General features: G+C 42.1%; 1 protein-coding gene across 4 annotated transcripts in view; it reads right to left on the reverse strand.

Annotated features, from left to right (window-relative positions):
• Window positions 1–23,420, reverse strand: part of LOC134537501 (aryl hydrocarbon receptor) — a 280,224-nt gene that overhangs the window by 54,676 nt on the left and 202,128 nt on the right. For all 4 annotated transcript variants that reach the window (XM_063378000.1, XM_063377999.1, XM_063377998.1 and 1 more), the window contains one exon: window positions 12,083–12,192. In XM_063378000.1, the coding sequence (XP_063234070.1) occupies window positions 12,083–12,192 (110 nt within the window). The remainder of the gene's footprint in view (window positions 1–12,082; window positions 12,193–23,420) is intronic.

Genomic DNA, 23,420 nt, shown 5'->3' on the forward strand with positions numbered 1-23,420 from the left:
ATACGGAGTTCGAACAACGCGTTACATTAATTTTTGTTTGCGAAACGGATGCCAGAAAAAAAAATGGGTCATGCTAAAAGAATACCGTTTTGTCACCATTCCCGACATTGTGAGGTCCGCGACGAAGCAGCTGAAGTAAAACCTTCCAACAATTCTCCAATCATGGAACCAGCATTGGGATGCGTCGCTGGCCAAGGAGAGTATTTTGAAGGAGTTTAGTTCAAATTTGATCAAGCCTATTACTCTGTTAAAAAAAAATCGGTTGTCTGTAAAGTCGGTTTACGGACGGTAGTTTGGGAGTGTTTGAAGTTTAATGTGCCTCGAAAAAGTCAAATCGATGGTTGTTCCAATCGAGTGGAAGAGAGATAAATGCGGCGCAAGCGTACAATGAGCGTAACGGTACACCGCGTAACGGGACAATGTGCGTAACGGGACACTTTTTCGTGCGTGCAGCCGGCGTTCATCGATTTATTAGACATTGTCACGTCAAAAATAAAATTTATTCACCGTATTTTTTTTTTTGGTCGCACCTCGTTTAGCTTCCAAATAATTTCGAGTTCCCCGGCGCCGAGCGACGCAACGGCAGGCCGGCCTTCTCGCCGCTCGCCACGTGACCGCCTCGAGCGCTCGATACCGCCGTGCACGGCTATCGATCCTAGCCCCCCCTCCCCCCGGCAAGGCCGTGGATCCCCGGCCCCCTCCCCCATCCGGCCCGTCAGGACAATCTGCGGAGCCATCGCAGTCCGCGTCGCGCCAGCGCCCGCTTCGGCGCCGCCACAAATCACAGCCAAGTCCAAATGCTTTCCAGCGAAGCCGGGACCTGAATTCAACGGGAGGAATTCTTCCTTGTTCCAGAAAATTGGATATTTGTAAAGCCACGGAAATTTCTTGGATTCATTTAGTCGCAAGCTAGAATGCAAACCTCCTACACTGTCGCACTGTGTTGCATGATTGGACCGCAGTTATCTGGACGCGCCCCTCTATACGACCCGTGAGCCAATGATGTCCAGCTAGGAGAGAAGTAAGCGAATCAGGCAGTGCCAAATAACGAGGATAAAAATGTTCTCGCTAAGAAATCAACCAATGGGAAAGTAAACATGGGTCGAGCACACCTGTAACTTTGAATTCTATCCTGAGGCCAGAGGAATCCGCGAAATTTCTCGGGACTCTAGATATTTGTTAAATCTACATCAGGCTCCGACTCTTGAATTCTATTTTCCGTCCTAAACACGTGGATAAAAAAAATATAGATTTTTTTTTTTAGATAACAAGATTTTGTTCATACTTCAGTGTGATTGTTGTAAGTTCATCGGGACCCAAAAATTTACAATTCAAGAAGAACCATGGATAATTTAAAGCGAACATTTTTAACATGAACCGCCGCTCTACACTCTTTCGTTCACCGCAAGGTTGGTGCCCAATAGCCATTATATAGTTTTTTACGAGTAAGTATTCTTTATAATGGAAATTTAGGACGGTTAGAATTTATTATAATTTCTGTTAAAAACGTATAATTTTTTTTGGAAAATGGAAAAATGTAATGTTTCTTCTGATGATAAATAAAAAAAACGGAATAGATAATTACGTTTTAGAATTTTCGTAAATGTTTATTTTATTCAGAAACTTACCTGATTATGTAATTAAACTGTTTAAATGTATTTTATTTCTGTAATTCATAGTTTAATTTTAATAAAAATATTAAAACGAAAATATTAAAAAAAACCCTAGATTGTATCGAATCCGAGCCTGCAGTTTACCACTGCACCACGTCGCTGACTTAAAAATTGAAGAAAAAATACTGGTTAAATAGTGTCTTTGTTAGATTAAATTTTAACTGACGATTGCAGTAAATTTATCTACAAGTTATTGCTATGTATTCAAATCATACAAAGCTTTCAAATAAATTAGATTCCCTAAACTTTCCCTACGTTTAAAACGAAACAGTTTTTAAAAAGGAGATCTACATACTTTTATATGAAACTCCTATTTAATCCAGTGTAATGAAGGGGACACCTACTACTAGCGCTGTTAGTTCGCAGGCCGCCGCGAGCTTCATTGAGCAAACGGAGAATGAAGGTAAGTTGCCAGACCTGTCTGTATGACCGTGCTCTATAATACGACGAACGCTGCGCTATCTCTACATTTCGTTGTGAACTACGGATTGTCAAAATTTTAATGCTTAATTTTTAAATTGTCATTATTAGTTTAAATTATAATATAAAATATTAAAGAACAGTCGTACTATTATAAAGTTTTAACTTTTAACACCAATGTCATGTTCAAGAAAGCAGTAGGTATATACGGACGAATCACGCGGGTCCGCCATCTTTTCGAGATGCCATCTTCCAAAGATGGCAGCACCGTTCTAATCGACTTCCGTTCCATTCACGAAATTACTCCTTCCGAATTCCGGGTACCGAAAGCTAAGATTTTTCACATCGAAAGGAAATTTAAAAAAAATAAATATTATTATCATGTTGATGTTGTCCGGGCCGTTTTGACGTGATAACGTCTTATAAATCGATGAACGCCGGCTGCACGCACGAAAAAGTGTCCAGTTACGCACATTGTCCCGTTACGCTGTGTCCCGTTACGCTGTGTCCCGTTACGCTCATTGTACGCTTGCGCCGCATCTATCTCTTTTCCACTCGATTGGAACAACCATCGAATTGACTTTTTCGAGGCACATTAAACTTGAAACACTCCCATTCGTTTCCTACTTTTTACTATCATCGTCCTATCCTTAACAGAATAACACAGATTGGAAGAAGTTAAATAGCAAACATGTTTAAAAGTTATAGTTAAAATAATCTCTTCGTTAAAGTAATAAACATATTTGAATTAATGAGTGCAGATAAAAGTAAATTTATCAATTAAATTGTAGATTTAATTTCACTCCTTCTTTGTATCCATACAAAATAGTGATAAGTCAATAAAAATGATTCAATTTTATTCATAAAAGTATGCAATCATGTCATCAATGTTTTGTAATGACGTTGTCACGTTAAACTATCGTCCGTAAACCGACTTTATAGAGAACTATTTTTTTTTTTTTAAATTGTGGAATGAACTGTCGCCCGGGCTGGACGGAAGCAGGGGCGCTGCGACACCCGGGTGTGACGACACGTCTAACAAGCCCGGCCGTGTAACGACCGCCAGGAAGTGGCGTGCCGGAAGCAGGGGCTCGTTGGGACCGCCGCGCAGATAAGGGTAATGCGCGGCTTCCTGCATATGAAAGCTCCCCGACTGGTTATCGGCGGAGTTGCCGCCGCGCCGCGGACAGATGGCGGCGCGGATAGCGGCCGCGGGCGACACTAGTTGGCTGTCACTCTCCGCCAGCCGCGCGGTGTCGGCAAACAACCAGCCCTTTCCTTTTTTTTTGAAAACAAAAACCTAACCACGTGGGTGTTACCAAGAAACCCTGTCCCCCCCCCCCCAAACTCTGCATTTTGGCGGTTTTTTATAAACTATATTTTAAACAACAAACCTTATTTTATACTATGCCCATCTATAATTAGTTTTTTTTTTCTAAATGAAATGTTATTTATCTATACCTATATTAAAAAAAAACACTACCACTTGGATATTACCAATAAAACCATGTTTTTTTCCCTCAAAAAACTCTGCATTTTGGTGTTTTTTTTATAAACTATATTTTAATCAATAAACGTTGAAAACGTTTTTTTTTTTGTTGTCCACAATTAGATACTTTTTTTCTAAATGAAATGTTATTTATCTATATCTTTTTTAAACAAAAATCCTACCACGTGGGTATTAGCAATAAACCATGTTTTTTTCCCCTTCAAAAACTCTGCATTTTGGCGTTTTTTATAAACTATATTTTTATACAACAAACTTTTTTATTCTATGCCCATCGAAAACCATCTTTTTTGTTGTCCACAATTAGTATTTTTTTTCTAAATGAAATGTTATTTATCTAGTTCTTTTATGTATTTTTAAGGGGTTAGTTATAATTAGTAGAGACCGAATATGACATCTTGGATGGACTCGACAGTCTTCTACATACTCGGGCAAATACCATCTGTTCATTGGCTGCAGGCATGCTAGAGGTCTCATCTTGTTAGCCTGTGAATCGATGCGGGTTTCTCATTGGTCCACAGTCCACGACACAAACGTGAACCAATAGCAATAGCATCGCAGAGGTAAAAATGGATAGAATTCTAACATATCACAAAACGAATCCGCGAATTTTTCAGGTTTCTAATAATTAGGAACAGGGAATATTCGCTTGTGTAATTACTCCAGGATAAACTGCACAGTACTCCACATTCTTAGGGAAATACCAACTGTTCATTGGCTACTGACTTGTGAGGAGTATCGTTTTGGTTTCCCGTAATTCGCCACTTCTCTGGTCGAGGGTTTGTCACTGGTCCAGAGTCCTCCAGACGACATGTGAACCAACAGCAGAAACAGCGCAAAGGTAAAAGTATTTCAATTATAATCTATCGCGAAATGAATCCAAGAGATTTTCCGGCCTCTTGTTATAATAAGTAGAGACCTGTAAAATTCGCGGATTCATTTCGCGATAGAATAGAGTCCAAATACTTTTGACATTATTTTGCTTCAGTGATTGGGCCACAGTTTATCTGGAGGACTCTGGGCCAATGAAAAATCTTTAACAGAAGAATTAGCGAATCACGATCATTCCAGTCAACAGGTGTTATGAGTCGGTAACCAATCAGCAGATGTACCTAATTTGCACGAGTGCATAGAGGATAATGGAGTCTATCCTTTAGGGATTTGAAATCGCGAATTTTACAGGTCTCTAATAATAAGCTGAAATCAGCCTTTGTTTTGTACTTTTGTGTGCATCTGTAATGTACATACGTAGTAATTTGTAGGGCTATGTGTCAGTTATATTGAAATGTAATAAAAACATGGTAATTTTTGTAATTGAATTTTTCTTTACACTAATATTAAAAAAACCCAAGTGTGTCATTGACCGAACCAAAAACCCTGCGGGTAGGGTACATGGCTGCTAACACTGATCAACATATGGATACTCCAAGCTAGTACCACTTACACAACACAAAACTAGCCCAGCGGTCTGGCTACAACGGATATAAATATAACCTCATTATTTTGTTTATTTGGGTTTGTTTTAGCATCCGAAAATTAATTATGGTAGAGATGTTAGTGTGTAATTACAAGGAAAATATTGGTATTAACAAAATCAAATCCAAAATAGTGCAGGAAAAGCAAAATTTAAATGCAGAAATAATTTTTCCCTTCGGAAATAACACCGTGATGTTTATAGCTTAACTCCATCGGGCAAACATTGTAAAGAAAAGCAATAATATTCTTCACAATCTAGTCAACACACGCATTTTCTTATCTACTTAATTAAACTCTAGCACTGGCTGAATGACAGACAAGGCTCAGCTTAAACCGGTGGGTTTATAAAAAATTAAATTTTGTATTGGAGTTACTTATATAATGTAGGTGAGCAGTAAGAAAGGAATTTTTAAAATTCATCCCGTAAAAAGGGGGTTAAAAAGAGGATGAAAGATTGGGGAATCCCACTGGGCATACGCCAGCCTGTTTGTTTTACACCATATTAAAATTATTGCAACACCGCATAGAGTCCCATGACATAAATATAAGGATTTTCATAAGATTTTAGTAGAGATGGAAGGTGGTGTTCGTTGATGATCTAAAAGAATAGCGGTATTAATTTACATAAATGCCCATCTAAAGCAATAAACACGAATTGACTTTATTGAAAGTGGAAACTATAAATACCGCAAATACGCAAAAAGGAATGTAGCCTACCATTAACTATTAATGAACTGATGATATATTCAAACACACGTGGGCACAAAAATTAACATAAAGTTGGTATTTAAACACAAACGTTTACCTAGGTCTCCTGATTCCTTTATATTTTAAATACATCAGTCAGGCATGTGCAAAATACAACGATCTTTTTACGAGCGCGATTTAATAATTCAGACACTAATCTGACATTGAAACATTTTTTGATTGGCACCTTTACATATTTTTTTAATGTTAAATGGTTTTTCTCAACATCAAAATGTTTCACGAGTCAAAATAATGATATTAAGAAAGTAAAATAACAGTTTGTTCACAAGCCAGACTATTTAAAATTACTTATAATGTGAATGACACTCTGATGTTGGTACTGACGAATCGTTACACAGTGTACAACAAGCAATCAATAAACGCATCGTAGTCCCTATCAAGTGTTAATATCGACCAATGAGTAGGGACTGGAAAAATTCGCGGTTTAGATGACCTTCAGGATAGACTACACAGTCTTCAGTATAGGCTACTCGGGAAAATAACGCCTGTTCATTGGCTGCTGACTTGTTAGTCGTCTTAAATAGTTTGCTGGTGATGGGATACTTCTTTAATTGAGTGTTGTCCATTGTCCCAGAGTCGTCCAGATGAACAGTGAACCAATAACAAAAGCAGCTTAAAGGTATATGTGTATTTGAATTTTAGCATATCGCGAAATGAATCCGCGAATTTTTCCGGTCTCTACCAATGAGCATTCTATAAAGACACGGGAAAGTTGAGTATATCCTTGAGTGAAAAGAATTCCCGAAATAATCGTGATTGTATTCACTGTGTGTGTGTGTGTGATGGCGCACGGCAACTTGTTGGGGGTCCGGCGGTTGTTGATTGCGGGTGGTGGCATGACTGGGAGCTATTGGCGCGATTACATCCCCTCTCCACCCTTCCTCATCCCCTCCCACATGCGCGCGCACACACACACACACACACACAGACTTAAGCGAGATTGAAAAACTGCAAGCGGCACAATTGCCTCGCTGCAGCACACTAGGAAGCGTACTTTTCATTGACTCCCGATCAGTCGCCGAACAAGTCCTGATTTCAAAGATCGCTCGTGCAACTTCGCAGCCATAATTAAAAAAAAATATATATACCTATATACATGCCCTATTAAATACATAGGGGCACGCATTTTTCGCGAAAAGATCTTAATGCGTATTAGACTGCAACAAGGTATACCCGCACCTGTGGTTTCTTCCTTGTGATTGGCGGCCGTCTGGCGAGAGAAGTCGTTGCCTTATTTGACCGGGGGCCACCCAGGACGCGTTTACTTCCGCGATGAATCACTGTGATTGGTGTTGTTACAATCGATATGTACCTGAACAGAAACTCACCAAAATCACGAAACACAGAGACGATGCTATGGTGTTTTTTTAACTTTCACCTAGTCTCGAAATCTTTTACGTGAAATCTGCATGCCCCTATCTACGAAGGTCCGGTTCCACTGACAGCACGAAGAACTAACTATCCGTTTGTTTGAGGTGAGTTCCCCCGTCCGAAAAAGCACGTGAGTCTACTGTGATTTCCCGAGCGCGCGGCCGTCTGGCGACTTTGTGCGCCCGGCCTCGTCGGCGGGCTAACGACATGGGGGGTGGGGGGCGGCGAGAGTGCGCTATGGCCTCATCGCCGCCGCTATTATAACTGCATTAGGACCGTTGAGTGGGGCCTGGGAGATGACCCGGCGCCCTGACCCTCCTTGACCGCGGCGCTCCGGGTAGGGGGGGGGGGGGGGGACCTCCACGAACATCAAGCCGCGGCAAGAGGAATCTCACGTGTCCGCCAGCGAAGTACGAGCCTAGGCGTCACACACGCTTGGAGTGGTGTTCCCAAACGTTCCGGTCAGCACTGTCCCGTTGGGACACAACCTTAACTAGGGGGCATGCATAATTCGCGAAAAAAAATTTCGGAGACTAGATGAAAGTTAAAAAACACTGTGGCATCGTCTGTGTGTTTCGTGATTTTTGGCGAGTTTTTCTCCTTAGGCCTACATGTCGATTGTCACAACACCGATCACAGCGATTCATTGCGGAAGCAAAAATATGTCCTGAGTGCGGCCCCGGTCAAATAAGGCGACGACTTCTCTCACCAGACGGCCGCCAATCACAAGGAAGAAACCACAGGTGCGGGTATACCTTGTTGCAGTCTAACTAGTGTTCAGATCATTTCGCGGAAAATAAACTGCCCCTGGGTACTCGATATTATCCTAGATTCAACAATAAAAAAATCTTATAATAGTAACAAAACATTCAAAAACTTTGTACGTCCGAGAAAAAAACCTTTCTCTTGTCGAGGCCCGTTCTACAACGGCGCGGAAACGGAGACGGGATCTACCGGAACATTTCACTATCGCGTCTCTGCTGCTTCCACAAAGCACGGAAACCTAACAAATCGCAACCAATGAGATTGTATTTCAAGGTTACGAAATATTAATTTAGTAGTATAATTAATTATATATATATAACATAATTAACTTTCATGTATTTTTAATTTACTTTAATTAAGCCATGTTAGAAAGAATGTTTCCTTTTTTTTTCAAGAATATTCCCAATTTATTTTAATGCGTCATATTGCCCGAACGAATGCGTCATTTGACCCAAAGTTTAGTATAAAATGTAGTAACTCTATTTTTTGAACAAATACTACTGTAGGTACTTATGGTGAATAGCGTAAAAGTAATATATTATTATAAAACAAATAAACGGGAGAGTTTACAGCTGCAATTTCAACGAAATTTGTCGGTATTTGACCAAATTGTAGGCTTTTGCTCTAAGGTGCACCATATTCCCCTGGATTTTCATTGTTTTAATCTTAATGGCAAAAAGGGTTTAATTAAAAACCCTTCTCGGAGTTGTGGGAAGAGGGGTGTGGGGTGTGGGAGGTCCGCAGCAATATGGGTTTATCGTCCCCCGTAACCCGTCAATTGAGCAATCATGACTCATTACGATCGCGCCCGCGGAACACCTGTGCGCTGCCTCCGGTGCTTAATGGGCGCGCTGGCGCTGCTCGGAGCCTGTGCGGAGCGCGTGATCCGGGCAGGGAGCGGGGCGTAAGGGCGAGCGTGAAGCGCTGCGTGCGTGGCGGCGTCGCCCTTGCGGCGCAGGTGTGCGCGCGGGGCGGACCCCCGTCATTAGCCGCGGCGTGTTTACCCGGGGCGCACGTGCCGGCAGGTCCCCGGACCACACAGCGTCTCCCTTCCGCGCTCCTGCGTCGCTACAGCATCCGGGCCCGGTGTCCCTTCGCCTCTACCCTAACCGTATTCCTAGGGACCGGAAAAAATTCGCGGATTAATTTCGCGATACGCTAAAATTCAAATACATCTACCTTTAAGCTGCTTTTGTTGTTGGTTCGCTGTTCTTCCGAACGACTCTGGGCCGATGGGGAATACTCAATCAAAGAAGTATCGTGCCACAAGCAAACTAGTTGAGACGACTCAAAAGTCAGCAGCCAATGAACTGGCGTTATTCTCCCGAGTATACTGAGGACTGTGTAGTCTATCCTGAAAGTCGTAGTCTATCCTGAAAGTCATCGAAAACGCGAATTTTTCCATTCCCTACCCATCTGTTGCCCAAATTCCGCGCATGCGCAGTGCTCACTTTTTAATTGGTTTCGCCCAGATGGCGGATCTTCGTCTGGCGCCATTGACCAGTACACAGTCACTTTTGTAATCGTCGGGGGACGTACCAAGAGTGTTGGTGTGCCAGATGAAAGTTTATGACAGCGAAACTATCCTGGAATAAATTTTATACACTTAATTTTAATAACAATAAATAATCGCAACTTTAAAACGTACTTGCAATAATGAGCAAAACGGTTCCATTTTTATGAGATGGTGCTGCTATCTCTAGTTTATCTGCGGTAAAAATTGATTCTATGTTTGCGAAACGTCAGCTATAATTAGAGACCGGAAAAATTCGCGCGGATTGAATTACCTCTAAAATAGCCTCCACAATCCTGTGTTTGCGCTGGCGAATGCCACCTGTTCATTGGCTGCTGGCTTGTGAGTAGTCTCGGCTGAGTAACCTATGATTCGATACTTATATTATTGAGGGTCTCTTATTGGCCCACTGTCCTCCAGATTAAAAGTGAACCAATGGCAGAAGCAACGCAAAGGCATAATTAGTTGAATGTCAGCATATCACGAAATGAATCCGCGAATTTTTCCGGTCTCTAGCTATAATTCGTTGAACAAGAAGTGTAGATTCACTAGCAACCCATTTGAGACGTCGCACAGGTCAGCAGCCAATGAACAGGTGACATTTGCACGAGTGTACAGAGGACTGTGGAGTCTATCCTGGAGATAACTGCAACTGCGAATGTTTCCAATCTCTAAGCATCTGAGTTTAGAGCCACGACTATTTGCCAGACTCATATCACTACAGGCATAGCTTCTTAGAGTGCTCATTGGCGAAGTACACGTGACTGTTAAAGGCAGAAACAATGCGCGAACTCCAATTCGTGTTAAGCTAAAATTCAAATTCTTATAGGTTTGTGTTGTGTCTGCTATTGGTTAAGTGTTAATCTGGAGGGCTGTGGGCCTATTAGAGATCCTCAGTCAAAGAAGTATCGTATCACAAGTTACCCAGTTGAGACGACTCTCAAATCAGCAGCCAGTGAACGGGTGATGCTTAGGGACTGGAAAAATTCGCATTTTCGATGACCTTCAGGATAGACTACACAGTCCTCAGTATACTCAGGAAAATAACGCCCTTTTCATTGGCTGCTGACTTTTGAGTCGTCTCAACTAGTTTGCTTGTGGCACGATACTTCTTTGATTGAGTATTCCCCATCGGCCCAGAGTCGTCCGGAAGAACAGCGAACCAACAACAAAAGCAGCTTAAAGGTAGATGTATTTGAATTTTAGCGTATCGCGAAATTAATCCGCGAATTTTTTTCCGGCCTCTAGACATGAGCGTAAAATAAACTCTACCAACCACCAAGCACAGGAGAAGCTACAGTGGTTTAGCTCCCAGCATGTCTCGGAATCTTTTCGCTATATGTACAAAAAAAAATACGTGCCCCTGGGAATGACTTCAATCCGACAGATAACTGCTGAACCTGAACACTCGCCGGCGACGTCAGAGTATCGGAATGGCGTCGTGGACTGTCGGAGTCCTCGCCGCGTGTCGAGCAGCTGCGTGGCCGGGAGACGGGAGGGTAGGGTGGGTGGTAAGGGGGGGACAGCTCGTCAGGGAGGTCCGGGCCATCCATCACCGCCCGATGGCGGGTTGTCGGCGCTCTCCGGCTCCTCAGCCGTCAAGCCCGCCCCCGTCCCTCCACCCCTGGTGCGGCGCGGGCTGACGTGTTACACCGGCCCCCTCTCGCCCGCCACACGCTGCCGGGGAGCATCTGCCTCGCGCGCGCCTCGATACCCCGATCCACTTGCGAACAGGAAGAGTGGTGACCCCTGGTTCAGTGACCGCCCCGGCAGAGACCGGAAAAATTCGCGGTTTTGTTTCGCAATTGGCTCAATATGTTGCTAAAGCTATTTGACCCACAGTTAATCTATCCGGACGACCATGGGCCAACGAGAAACCCTCAACAAAAAAAGAAGTAGCGAATCACAGGGAAAAACCAGCTGAGACGACTGGAAAGTCAGCAGTCAATGAACTGGCGTTATTTTCCCGGGCTGTGTAGTCCATTCTGAAGGTCATCGAAACAGCAAATTTTTCCAGTCCATATCAATAAATTACTAGGGACCGGAAAAATTTCCGGTTTCGATGGCCTTCAGGATAGTCTACGCATTCCCCTGTACACTCGGGCAATTAACGCAAGTTCATTGGCTGCCGACTTGTAAGTCGTCCCAGCTTGTTTGACTGTGATTAGATCCTTCTTTGGTTGAGGGTTTATAATTGGTAGAGACCTGAAAAATTCGGGGGTTCATTTCGTGTTATGCTAAAATTCAAATAATTATACCTTTGTGCAGCTTCTGTCATTGGTTCACTGTTAATCTCGAGGACTGGGGGCCAATTAGAGACCCTCACTCATAGAAGTGTCGAATCACAGGCCACCCAGTCGAGACGTCTCACAAGTCAGCAGCCAATGAACAGTTGGCATTTGTCCGAGTGTGTAGAGAATATTGGAGTCAATCCTGGAGGTCATTGTACTCGCGAATTTTTCAGGTCTCTATAAATTACTTACTAAATAAAAGTGCGCCCACCCCGCATGTGACCAAGACAGACAGAAGAGTGGCGGTGTGTGTGGTCGGGGACGGTGGAGGAGGGAGGAGGGGAAAGGGCTCACTGACCTGCAGGAACATGTCGCCGTCCAGCAGCGAGTGGTCGTACGCGGTGAGGTCGCGGTTCCTGAACTGCGAGTCGTGGTGCAGGCCGTCCTCCTTGTCCTTGTGCATGACCACTGCAACAGCCAGGACAACAGCGCTGCGTCAGTGAGTGCGCTCGACCGCACGCCGCCCCTGCGCGCTCGCAACTGGCGACCAGGGGCAGGGCAGATCTCGAGACTACACGAAGGTTAAAACACTTTATCATCGTCTGTGTTTCGTGGATTGGGCGAGTTTCTACCCAGTTACATATCGACTGTAACAACACAGATCACAGTGAATTCATCGCGGAAGCAAACGCGTCCTGTGTGGCCCCGGTCAAATACACTTGTTAAAGTTTATAAACACAATTTATCACACTAATATTCACTATATATTTATATATAATATTACATTGACCAGTATTCAACATCAATCACTAAAATATATTATTTAAATGCACATATATAATTATTATTTGTCTGTAGCTTTTTTGTTTGTATGTAACCTTTTCTTCATCCTTGTGAAAATTTCGTTGGTGCGCGCGCATCGTAAAAATTCACTATCATAATTTTTTTCCCATAATGCGCCTAAGACGTATAACTACAAAAACAAATGTGTGAGCGGATCTATCAGTACTCGCCAGTGATGTGTAACATAAAACCTCGGTAACGAGCAAATTCATGTGTTCTCATGTTGCACGAAAATCGGGCCTCAGCCACGAAATTTAACGTAAAATTATTTTAAAAAATTCCGAGCGTGATAGTTCTATTCAAATTGTGTTTTAAACTACATTTCTTTCAGCGATTCACACGTAGTTTCCGCACCCGCCGATAGAATTCGTTGCCGGAGCAGCTACGTCGACTATCGAATCGTTCGAATTGAAGAACGTAATTTTGAACTATAGAATGAAACGGCTCCAATAAATACGAAAAATACTTGAAAAAAACTAAACCCTGGTTTGGACCTGATTTCGACATGGAACTGTATTGAGATACCTACTGCTTAAATTAACAGTTAATACTAAAAGGTTCCGCTTTTGTCTTTGTGAACTTATGTTCACACCGCATCATCCACAGACGCCAGCAGCGTGGTTAGGCTACACATTTCCGTTCCACGCGGCTTCCGTTCCATTCACGAAATTATTCCTACCAAATGCCTAGGGGCAGGGATTTTTCGCGAAAAGATCTGAACACTTATTATACTGCAAAAAGGTATACCCGCACCTGTGGTTTCTTCCTTGTAATTGGCGGCCGTCTGCGAGAGAAGTCGTTGACTTATTTGACCCGGGGCCACTCAGTACTCGTTTACTTCCGTAATGAATCACTGTGATTGGAGTTGTCACAATCGATATGTACCTGGGAGAAACTAACCCAATCACGAAACACAAACGATGCTACAGTGTTTTAACTTTCATCTAGTCTCTAAATCTTTTCGCGAAATATGCATGCCCCTACGAAATGCCTTACAACGACCGAGAGCTAAGATGTTACACATGAATGAATAAATAAATAAAAACGCTGTGGTCATTAAGAAACAATTTCCCAGATGATCACAGAATAATGTCGGTGTCGACACCGAGTGTTTCCGGCGCGCGCGCGCGCGTGTGTGTGAGGCGGGCGAGCTCCAAAAGTTGCGCAGTCACGTGGGGGTGAAGGTGCCGGTGTGTAACGAGGCAGTTAGGGCGAGGTCCCGGGGCAAAGGAAAGGAGCGGGTGTTTGGCCCCTCCCGATTTTTGTCGAGTCAGCACCGCCGTGTAAACGATCACTTGGCCCCGATGAAGAGACCCTCGCCTGTCGACACCCTGAGGACTCCATCACGACCGCACTCTCCCCTCCCGCACCAACCCAGGGGGCCATCCATCTGCACTCTCAAGAGCTGCCGTCTTCTTGACCTCTCTGCGCAGACAAGCGCCGCCTTCATCCACCCTGCACTCTGCCAGACCTCTCGACACAACGCGCATTTCTCTTTCGCAAACGGAACAGAAATGTTCATGAAAAAATTACAGATGTTTGTAAATCTGTACATTTACATTAAAACAACTGTATTACTACAAAATTCAGATTCTTACGCGGGCATTTATGCTGTGTGTTGTTGTCCAAGTACTTACATCCAATAGTTCCCTCTGTACAGCTTCCCAGCATTAACTGCACACATAAATCAGTATAATAAAACGAAATAAAGTCTAATAGTTGAATATTAAATTATATTCTCCATAGTTTAAAAAAAATTGTTCGAATGAAACATCAATTAAAATATAAAATTATGCGCCGATTTTCGTAAGAAATACTCTAGAAAAAGTTTTTCTATGTGAAAAAAATAACCATATCTTTCTTGCAGTATTACAAACTATTTATTGACAAATGGTTTCCAAAGGAATCTTTAGTAAAAGAACAAAAATTTTTTTTCTGTGTAGACTGCGATCCGCGCTAGTGGTTTCCCTCTTGCAGTTGGCTGTCGTCCGCAAGAAGAGACACTGCCTTATTTTGCCAGGTCATTCAGGACGCTTTTGCTTCCGCACCGAAAGACTGTGGGTTCTTGTGCCGATAGAAGACGTGGACCCGAAATAAAACACAACCAATTACTAAACACAGACGATGCTACAGGGTTTTTAACACGCAACTATATAGCCACGAAATCTTTTCGCGAAATATAAAACCCTCCTATTATCTAATGTCTTCACCTTTCGTGTGGTTTCAACACCGCTGGAAATGATCACCTTAAAATGATTAGGAACCAAGGTTACGAATTTTCAAGGGATGTTAGTAAATTTACAGTGATTGTGTTTCTTATTTTTAATATGAACCCCACAACTAACTTGGCGTATTTACAAAAAAAAATAAATAAATAAAAACACTCAATATCCTAAAAAAAAAAAATAATAATCCTTCCAAGAGCCTGTTTAACGTGTTTACAACTCAACACAGCTCGGAAGTTGAATCCACTAGTAGTTTCCACGATTATCCTGTCATCCTAGTATCTGCGATTATTATGCTCTTTAATATGCGCAGTTAATACTGGAATGCCATTCGAAGAAAGAATTACAAATAGCTTCAGCTATTGGAGGTACCGGGACAACACAACGCATTAATAGGTATCGGAAAAATTCGCGTTTTCAATGACCTCTAGGATATACTCCATGATCCTCTATGTACTTGTGCAGATTACACCTGCTGATTGGCTACTGACTCGTGACACGTGTTAACGGGGAAGCTTGTGATTCGATACTTCTTTTGTCGAACGTTTTTCATTGGTCCAGAGTCCTTCAGATAAACTGTTGCCCAATCACTGAAGCTCCAAAAAAGGCAAATGTATTTGGATTCTAGCCTATCGAGAAATTAACCCGCGAATTTTTCAGGTCTCTAATGCATTAATAGAAACCTGCAAAATTCGCGGATTCATTCGGTGATAGGCTAGAATTCAAACACATATACCTCTTAGATAATGTTGCTATTGGCTTACTGTTCATCTGGACGAATCTCAACCAGTTATAAACCCTCAACCAAAGAAGGATCGAATCACAGACAAACCAGCTGAGACGACTTACAAGTCGGCAGCCAAGGAACTTGCGTTATTTGCCCGAGTGTACAGGGGTATGTGCAGTCTATCCTGAAGGCCATCGAAACCGCGAATTTTGCAGGTCTCTATGCATTAAGTATTACCGCGAAAACTATTTTGCAGTCATACAGTTGTTCAAATGTAAATGTAAAAAAATTGTTCAAATATCTGTAACTTTTTACTTCTGTTTCATTTACAAAAAAAATAAATAAAAAAGAACAGATGGCCAGTGAGCTGGGGTGAGAGTGAGCGCGAGAGTGAGCGTGCGGCCGACACAGGGCTAGGACGCGTGGCCCGGTGACCCAGAGCCAGGGCGCGTCGCGTGACGCGCTAAACGCCGCGCTCTGCTTGCGGGGAGTCTCCTCTTCGTGACGTGCCGCGCGCATGCGAGCCGCGCGTTACCCGGGACCCGGTCCTCGCTCCCTCGCGCGGGACCGCACGGCGCCGCACGGGCGCACGACGGCGTTCCCTTTCCCCCCGCCGCCAAGCCGCCGCGCGCGGTGGGGAGATTTCACGGCCATTTCGTGGCTTTACAGTATTAACTGCGCGCATTAACAAGCATAATAAAAGAAATGTCCAGTTATTGAATATTCGATTTTCTTTCCCACGTTAAAAAAAATTACGTTTTAATGAAACGTCAGTTTAAAATATAAATATTTGCTAATTTTAGTAAGTAATGCTCTGTATTAGCTCGAAAATCGTATTTCACAGAAAGTTATCATACACATTTCTTACTTTTATAAAATATATTGTAACATCGCAGTATTACAGAATACTGATACTGTGCTGATCAAGTTCGTTTACGTTCTGCATTACCGTCGCCTAGCGACAACATCGTCATAAGTGGTATATCTACATTCTCACGATGTTAGTTTACAAACTGTGTTTTGTTTTCTAAACCGTATGTAACGACTTTTGAGAGACGCTGACAATATAAACTGTATTTACATTATTATTTTATGATCGTTTTCAGTCGTTACATTCAGTTTCTTTTTTGATTTCTCGGGCCGTGCTTCGTGATTGGCTGAGGCTTGCCGGCGTCTGCAGCGAAGCGACTCGCGCAGAGGATGATGGGAAATGGAACGTTTCGACCGTTTGGTCCGGTGAGCCTTCCCGTTAGGAGGTACTGGCGGCAGTGATAATTTGAAGTGTAATTCGCGTGTGCGGGCGCGATCGCGGAGTTGTGTTGAACCGGCGATACTCCCGCCATTTTGTGGTAAAAATCGTAGAGAAATACTACCGCAAACGCCTACAGTGAACTGATCTGCGACTGCTGCAGAAACAGCAACAGGTAGGCCATTTTGGAAAGTTCCATTGTTGCAAATCCTAGTGACGCCAACGCATTTTAGGTTATTTTATTGATGATATCAACATGTATACATATGCAGACAAACATGAACATCCAATGCCAGTAGTCCAGAGTACTAATACTGTTTTGTGTAATATGTACCGATTCTGAACTAGCCTGATTTAAAGATAACCTAAGATACCTATTTACCTATTTGAAAACTGAAACGTAAACGTGTGGTAGTTAACAGTGACCAAACTTTTAGGAGATTTTTTAGATTTTTGCTGTCTTAACCATTTTATTTTCTGAGAGAAATAAGTTATTGGTCTTTGGCATAACTGAATGTTTTTTTTTTTTTTTTTTTTTAATAAGCAGTGATTAAAATCTGGCATTTATTTTCAAACCCAATTACAGAGTCACATTGTTTTTGTTTTAGTATCGACAGTTTATTGCATTTTTCATATTACACGTATTGTGTGTCTGTGTGTGTGTGTGTGTGTGTATATACCTATATCAAACATAACAGACTAATGCCAAGCAAGACGTGGACTGGAATGTGTGTAGTTGGGTGACGAGGTAAGAATGGAGCATTGATGGGAAGGATAGTGTTTGTTGAAGGGGGGGGGGGGGGGGAGACGGCAGTAGGCCTACTCTCGGAAGAACCCAGGATTGTGACTCGGCCGGAAGTGGGAGTCCGTGTCGCCTCGTCGGAGGGGTGAAGGAGGGGAGGGGATGGTGAGAGATGCAGGAGGGGAAGGGCGAGCGAGCAGCCAGCGCGGCCTCGCGGGTAATAGAATCGTCGGGCGCGGCGCGCCAGCCCCTCCGCGCGCCAGGTGAGGGCGATACGTCACGCGGCGGGGGAGCTTGGCGGCGCGACCGCCAGGGGCGCGGTGGTGCCATTCTCCGCGCGCTCCCAAGCGGCGCGTTCTGTAGACTATCACTCGGGCTAATTTGTATTTTCAAGACATACACTATGTTCTACGTACCCGTAATATTTTTTGAAGTGAAACTTAATGCAGGTTTTTTTTGTGAAACATTGTTGTGAAACGTTTTATTTTTTTACGGGCCATATTCTCAAGAAAACGGTTTTCTTTCTAGTACTTGAATAAATCAGTACCTATTGTTAAACAGTTATATGAGTATTGTTTTGGATGTGTAACTAATTATTATTGAAGTGAAACTTCTTTGGGTGTGTTGATAGTTAAATTTCAATTACAATTTTAAGACCGAAGTTTAAGGAAACGTTTTCGTGAAGAAAAAAATTATTATTTTTTTTGCCTTCGTTGAGAATAGAACCCACATGCCAAGCAACCTTGGAAAATAGCCGCCAAAGCCTGAGATCCTTATTAATTTTTAAAACTTTTTTTTTGAGGTATTATTTGTAAACGAACGCACGTGTGAATGTTAACGTGTTTTTTTCGGCAATTGTATTGACATATAGTAAGAGAATGTCAGCCTCGTGCGCAGATGTGAAGAATCGTTCTGCATTCATATCTCTTAAGTCTATGGGCCGAATGACTCTTGGCGCACCTATATCCCCTCGCTTCCCCCTTCCACCTTTCTCTTTTTTTTGTTTTCCCCGCACAGCTGCTCCTATCCCCGAGCGTACAGCTCACGCCTCCGTGTGTTAATGCAAGCTGTCACAATCACACACTACCAAATTGAACACATCCAGGGGTGGCCAATCACGCACTACTGCATGGATGATGCGTGAAGCTGCTGTTTGCCCAGCTGACGGTTTGCGACGTGCTTGTGAGACGACCTGAAACATTTGAAGTGTATTCTTTTTTTCATCGTGTAAACAGTTTTATAGGACTGTCTCTTTTCGCTTCTGCGATTTTACAAATGATTCCTTTGGAAACCAGTGGCCAAGAAATAGTATGTAACACTGCAGGAAAAGATGTAACTTTTTTACAACGCATGGCTATGGTTTTTTTTGCATTAATTAAATACGTTTTTCCGGGTAATACTGGGATTTCACTTACGAAAATTGGTGCATAATTTTAATTTTAATTGAGTTTTCAATCAAGCATAATTTTTTTAAATCATGGAAAAGAATCAAATATTAAATAATTTGTCTTTATTCGGTTACATTATGATTATTGATGCGTGCTGTTATTGCTGGAAAGCTATACATAGAGGGAACAATTTACAAATAACTTTGACTATTGGAGGTACTGGGACAACACAAAGCATAAATACCCAGTATTACTGCGAACACTATTTTGTAGTGTTAGTTGTTTTCATGTAAATGTATAAATATACAAATATCTGTACTTTTATATGAATATTTCTGTTGTATTTACAAGAAACAATTTACAATGGTATCAGTGACTGTGTTTGATGACGGAAATTCTAATGCAATCTCATGAACCATCATCAGACCTGTTCAAGTTAGTTACAACCCTTCTCAAGCGTCTGAAGCACGATAAAGTTCTCTGGCTTTTCTAATCGGCATTCCTACGTGTGCGGGTTTATGCCTGAAAATGGCGGGTCCTCGGATACTACACTCTCCCCCCCCCCCCCCCCCCAACAACCAGACACGGCAAAAACACTACGAGCCAAGGAAAGTGATGTTTTTGAGCTCAACCTGTCGAGAAATCGGCGGTCCGCCAATATTCCCGGGCTCTACAACTGTATTGCCACAATCTGTATAATGTTACGCGCTATCTTGTGGCGGTGATCGGTGTGTTAGTTTTCGTCAGCGCTTTCCCCTCGCCGGCGGGAGAAAACACACATACCTGCCACGCATTCCCACAGTTTTCGACACACCGCGGTTAGCGGTGTCCCGGCGATGGGAAACCCCCTGCTGTTTTTCGGCCACACCTCCGAATCCCGCAGACAACCGCGCAGTGTGTGTGTGTGTGGGGGGGGGGGGATGAAGGTGTACCTGGGTACACATACGGCGTGCACCAGGGGGTGGCCACCTCCGCATGATAACATGTCAAGTGTTGCGCCATATTGGTTATACGCCCAAAAACATTAGGCCTAGATGAAGTGTGGTGCTTGCAGTGTAGAAACAGTTTAAAAATATTTTTTTTTTATGAAATTGTGTATTTTTGACGGAGATTTTAATTCATGCTTACTTACCATCATCAAACGGGGTCAAGTACCAATTCCGCAATGTTATGTTTGTGGCGTTGAGGTTAATAAGTGACTTCAACTACGTCACAGAACGCCGTCTCTTGACAACTACTACCTCCATGGTGTGCACAGAAAAAAAAAATGTGGTTTTAAAATGTTTAAGATATCCAAATGGGGTCTTTTTGCGAAAATAATTTAAAAATACGCTGAGGGCAGAAGAGTAGTTTTTAAACGGAATTTTTTAAAGAGTGAAAATGGCTAAAACTGGTGTTTTCATAGTAATTCCTAGGCGTGAAACATTCGGTACAGATTCTGGACGGCATTCAAGAGCCTTGCTTCACTCCTTATCTTCATTTCTCCGCCATGTAATGTTATGGATGGTCACAACTGAAACCTCATGTATAGTTGACAGCGCGCCAGGTCAGAGGCGACACCGCGCTAGAAGCACCAGCGAGCGTGCAATTACCACACCGCCTCAACCGACACAAGACACGTCCCTCCCTCGCCAGGCGGGGCTTCACCGCCATGTTGGATTTATAATGTTACAAAAATATGTGCAATAGCAATCTTCCCAAAATCAATATTTAAAAAAAAAACCGAAAATAGGAATTATCAGGGTGTCCCTTAACTCAACTTTAGGACAAGAAAAGTTGACAGGCCAATTAAAACCATGGCTTTGAACCAAAAAGCGCCGTAATTTTCAAGCTATAGGCATTTTTTTTAAACTTTTTAAACTTCACCTATCATCATACTAAGTATTATATATTGCAACTGAAAGTGTTTGCTTTGCAATCATAAATAACCTTACTATTAATGGCAACAATGCTTATACTTTTGGGGAAAATAATTTTTCGCATTACTTACGCGACAAAAAAAATAATAATCGGGTAACTTTGACTAATCACATTGTAAAACAATACTTAGCTAATTTAGCAAGTTATTTCCTTTAATTAGCTTTTTTTTCAGATAACTTGCTAAGTTAGTAAAGTGTAATAGTTCCGGTCTAGGGGGAAATGTCGTCACAAGTTCAGCGAGGCATTTACATGCGTTCGGTACTCCCGTTGTTAGGCTCGCCCTGAAAAATCAGTAGTACCATCTTGTTAAAGAGAATTTTAGTTTTTTTTTTTTTTAAAAAAGGGAAAACAAATTGCTAACCGTTTTTTTCCCCCCTAAAATGAATAACTTACCTACTTTTCGAATATTTATCACACTCGGCATTATTTTGAAGAATTTTTCGTTAAATTTGTTGGCCAGAGTTTCATATTATAAGTTTATTTGCGACGTGAGAACACATGAATTTTGCTCGTTACAGAGGATACGTGTTTACACATCTCTGGCGAGTACTAGAAGACTCGGCTCACATTTCCTATAGAAACGTAGAAAAAAAAAAATTGCAATGGCTCTTAAATGCTATTCGTGATCAGAAAACTTTGATGGAAGGTTGAGCGGTTTTGTGAATGGCGCGTTTGCACCCCGGAGCTCTCTGCGCTTGGTTGACATGCTGATGTCCGCATGACGTCTAACTTTGTTCGTGGATCTCAACAAAAAAAAAAAAAAATGTAAATACAGCGTTCTGAACTGTTGACGGTGTCTTCTTTCGTCCGTATCTGTAAAAATGAAAATCACGGAAACCAATATGAAAATGCTCTGATATCCTTAACCTGCAGCGGGTTTCAAGGTACAATCGCGTCTTGTCCCCCCGCTCCTCCTTCAGGCGGAGAGCTAGTCGCCGTCATGTGGAAGAGCGCCGCGCCCGGGGAGGATGCGAACCCAGGGCCCTTCGTCAAGGCCGCGGACATGCGCGCCGTGCGACGCCGACCGAAACCGCGCCCGACGAGCGAACAGCCCGTGTGAGAGGCTTTCTCGCCGGTTCTCAGTCGCGCTTTCTCCGCGCGGCGCGGCTGGCTGGCTCGGCGGGGAAGCCTACGATTCGCTCGTCCTTCTGGACATACCCGAATACTCACGTTGGCAAGCCTTATTTTTCACAGACGAGAGAGCCAAACCCCGAAGTTCCCTGAAGTTCATGCTCGCTTTTTTTTTCTTCCGTACCACAACAGGTGTATTTATTTGGGGGAAACCGTTTGCATGATTTCACAGTATCTTTAATGTAGCTATCCTAACCAAATCAACAGTCCAACAATAATTTAAAGTACTTATAATGTAGCTAACCTAACCTAATTGACCATTAGTTATCATGAGTTGTATATTTATTTACAATGAACAAAAAAAAAAAAAAAAAAAAACCCAAAGATGCACGATCGGAGGTTTGGCTCTCTCGTCTGTTGAAAGAAGGCTTGCCAACGTGAGTATTCGGGTATGTCCAGAAGGACGAGTGAATCGTAGGCTTCCCGGCTCGGCGGCAGCGAGGCTGAATGAAGCTCAGTGAACCTACACGCGACCACCGGCCCCTCACTCTGAGGTCCTCCCATTGGCTGGGGAACGCGAGACTTCAATCTGGCGACTGCTAATGAAGTTTCAGTTTAAATAACTCCTAAAGATCTTCAGCTGTGCATGAGTATCAAACAAAAAGTTTCAGGAGACTGTTGTACAATTATTTATCAAACACGTTATACGATTAACAAAAATGTAAGCACGCTAAACGTTAGAATTACTTGGCGTGATAAAAAAAAATAATTTTGCATGAAAATAAATTAATATAAATTAAATAATAAAATAACTGTAGTGTTATTATAAATAGGTACGATCGGTAAAGTATGAATGCAAACAAATTAAAAAAAATTAAATTAATACTTTGTATACAGTAATACACACACATAAAATTAATGTTTTAATTTATTAACATAAGCTAGGCAAATTTTTAAATTAATAATGAAAATCAATCAATATGCATAATGTTATTCTAATTTATTTATTTTATCGTACAATTTCTATCACTAAAACTCACAATAAATAAATGTTTATAATTATCTGGACCATTATTCGATATCAATCACTAACGAATAGGTATGATTTAAAAGCACATTTAAGTATACTTTTTATTTATATGTAGTCTTTTTTTTTCATCACGTGAAAATATCGTTGCATAGTGCTCGCGTATCGTAAAAAAGCATAATCTAATTTATTTAATCTAGCACAATCAGTAACTATTTCACGATTGATGATAACTTTTTATTATAATTAAAGAAAAAAAATCACCGTGCGATTATTTGGGGAAGCCTTCTTTTCACATACGAGAGAGCCAAAACCCGAAGTTCCCCGAAGTTCATGCTTTTTTTTTCCGTATCTTTTATGTAGCTATCCTAACCAAATCAACCGTTCACAATTGTTAAAAGTATTTATAATGTAGCTAACCTAACCTAATTGACCATTAGTATCATTTTATCAACACCGCCATATTTATTTACAATGAACCAAAAAAAAAAGGAAAAACAACCG

This window comes from Bacillus rossius, chromosome 12, assembly GCF_032445375.1.
Source record: "Bacillus rossius redtenbacheri isolate Brsri chromosome 12, Brsri_v3, whole genome shotgun sequence".
Classification (NCBI taxonomy): Eukaryota; Metazoa; Arthropoda; class Insecta; order Phasmatodea; family Bacillidae; genus Bacillus; species Bacillus rossius.